This window comes from Cystoisospora suis (genome assembly GCF_002600585.1).
Source record: "Cystoisospora suis strain Wien I chromosome Unknown contig_11039, whole genome shotgun sequence".
In the NCBI taxonomy this organism is placed as follows: Eukaryota; Apicomplexa; class Conoidasida; order Eucoccidiorida; family Sarcocystidae; genus Cystoisospora; species Cystoisospora suis.
The window spans coordinates 1-2,421 of NW_027163811.1; the positions used below are offsets into that span (position 1 = coordinate 1).

At 53.1% G+C, this 2,421-nt stretch overlaps 1 protein-coding gene across 1 annotated transcript; it reads right to left on the bottom strand.

Moving 5' to 3' along the window:
- Positions 1 to 1,379: 1,379 nt before the first annotated feature.
- Positions 1,380 to 2,421, bottom strand: CSUI_011363 (uncharacterized protein; the record flags this gene model as incomplete). The annotated part of the gene is made up of 1 exon (XM_068071462.1): positions 1,380 to 2,421. A coding segment is annotated over one exon (771 nt), but the record flags the coding sequence as incomplete, so codon positions are not given.

Here is a 2,421-nt window from a genome sequence, read left to right on the forward strand (position 1 = left end):
GATTGTCCGTGACTTCTCTCGGAAGCGTTCCTCGCTTCCGAGAGAAGTCACGGACAATCGCATTCGTTTTTGGCGTAGTCTGTTGAAGAGAGAAATGAACTGGCTCTGCTACGAACGGAAAGAGGAAAGTGTCCGTCGGTGCTGCGGGAGAGGAAGAAGTGTGTTGGCTCGGCGGTTCGAGGCAATAGGGACGTCATGCAGCTACAGAAAAAGCATCTGAAATTTGAGTGCACGCCGGGAATACCAACAGGGGACTGCGGCGTTGGACAGAATTCCTCTGTCCTTACAGTGGCACTCATGGCAGGTTATGGAACTTGAAGTCACTCGTGTACGGTAGCACGGTGGGGGAACTGAAACCCTGGTCGGGCCCGGTGCGCCTTAATGAGTGTTGTCTGCCAATCATCAGTATTTTAAAGACACAGGAGCCTCCTCTGAGTTTGGCATCAGAGCGCTACACCCTGTCCATGTCTGTTCTCTTGCGACGATTGGTGGAACCGAAGGAGCCAGGGTACATAATAGTGAAGCTGTTTGTATGGAGGACCTCACTGGTTTGGTCGGCGCCCCTTCGTTTACCCTCTTTTCGCATGTAGGTCTTTCCCGCCGAACCGTGCCGACAAAGAAACATTGTGATTCACTGACTCTGTATTGCCTTGCTGAGCGAGAGCGGTGGCTATCCCCTCGTGGGAGGCATACGTAATCTACTTGATGTACTTCAGAGTATTGTTTCCGGGGCAGCACACCCGTTGAGGCGGCTGTCTGTTCAGAGAAGGCGCTGATGGAGAGGAACTGCCAGGTGATGTGCCGGTACACAACCGACGCCTAACGCGTAGTAAGCCAGTTACTAGCTACGCGAATTACCAGGGCACTGTAGCTTATCGCGACCAGTAGTTCGCGCAAGGCAGAGTGGCCGGGATGCCGGCGGTTGTTGCGCGTGTCACAACCCGGGGCAGGCTCTGGACCTGCGCGGCAAACAGCGCTGCGCGGGCCTCGGCCGCCGCACCCGTAGAGGCGGCGGCGAGTCGGATCGTAGCAGCAAAGTAGTTAGATAATTCGTTTCTTTATTTCTAATTGTTTTTGTACTTCGACTGGGGAGTTCGATGACAGTTACTTTTTTACTGTGTATGGTGTGCTGGGGCCATCCAGTTTGAAATACTACCCATTGCTGCTCTGCTGAGCACTGGCGGACCGGAGCACGGTGCTGCCGCTGTCGTGTCGCACGCTGGGTTTCTCCGATCGGCGACACGGCTTTGCACGTTGCCAGGGTGAAACGGTGCCCCCCAGCTACACAGAAGAAGCCGACACACGTTTGTATGAGTTCTGGATTCCCAGGAGAACTACACATTCAACGGTCAAAATGCATTGTATGCAGGCAGGTTGACTGTCCTATCCAGAAAGCATGAACAAAGAAGTTAACCAACCCCCAAAGCAACCGCACGTAGAAGCCGGTCTTCGGTGAACGGCGTACACGTCTCTGGAATCTCACACATTCAGGCGACTTTTGTTCTCTAGCTGGATGCGTCATACATGTTCTGAGGTACGCAGAGAAAAAGTGCGCCAAGGACGGACGAGTGCATGCCTTGGATTGACCTAATTGTGGCCTGTTGGTGCGTGGAAAGTTAGATAGACACTGCGCAGCCCCCGTAAAAACGACTACCACCACAGATGGGACAGCACTGCTCGGGCCAGATCTCCTAAGACTCTGAGCACGTCATAGGTGGTCATGTAATCGCGGGTAGGAGGAAGCGTGCCTTTCTCACCCACGTACAAAACGTAGTAAGTCGTTATCCAAAGGTCGTACCACGCTTGCTGGTCCTGTTCGCGAGGAAGGTCCGAATCTTTCTTGATCCCGAAGGAGTTCTTTGGCAGGTACAGTTGAAACGGGACATCGGCATCCTTCAGGTCTTGGAGAGCGAGCACTGTATTCGGAACATCCTTTCCCCACACTCGTATCTTTCCTTCCATCGCTGGCCGCGAACGGAGCACGTCCTTCACCTTCTCTAGGAGCTTGTCGCCCGCTAGGGAGGCTTCGGTGTATTTCGACAGCCATACTTTGAACTTCTTATGTTGATAAGTAAGCTCAACAACAGCCGCCTGAGACCCTTGCTTGGGCTGACCGTCCTTATCTTTCCATTTTTCTCCTATTTTCACGTTGTCACCGTCAAATTCCACCACGGGGCGACTATCGTCCTCAGGCTTGAGGGTGTGCCTCTCTATTTCCTCGTACGAAATACCCTCCAGCAGTTTCCTCACCTTCTCATCGTCCAAATCAGTGTTTTCGCCCAAGTCTACGTCGTCATCAAATTCTTCCTCATCCTCGTCTGTTGTTACATCTGGGCTATAGTCTGTTGGTAACGTGGGGTCCAGGTTACCGACGTCGACGGACGATGTGGCTGCAGAAATTGACCCGACATTCTCCGAGAG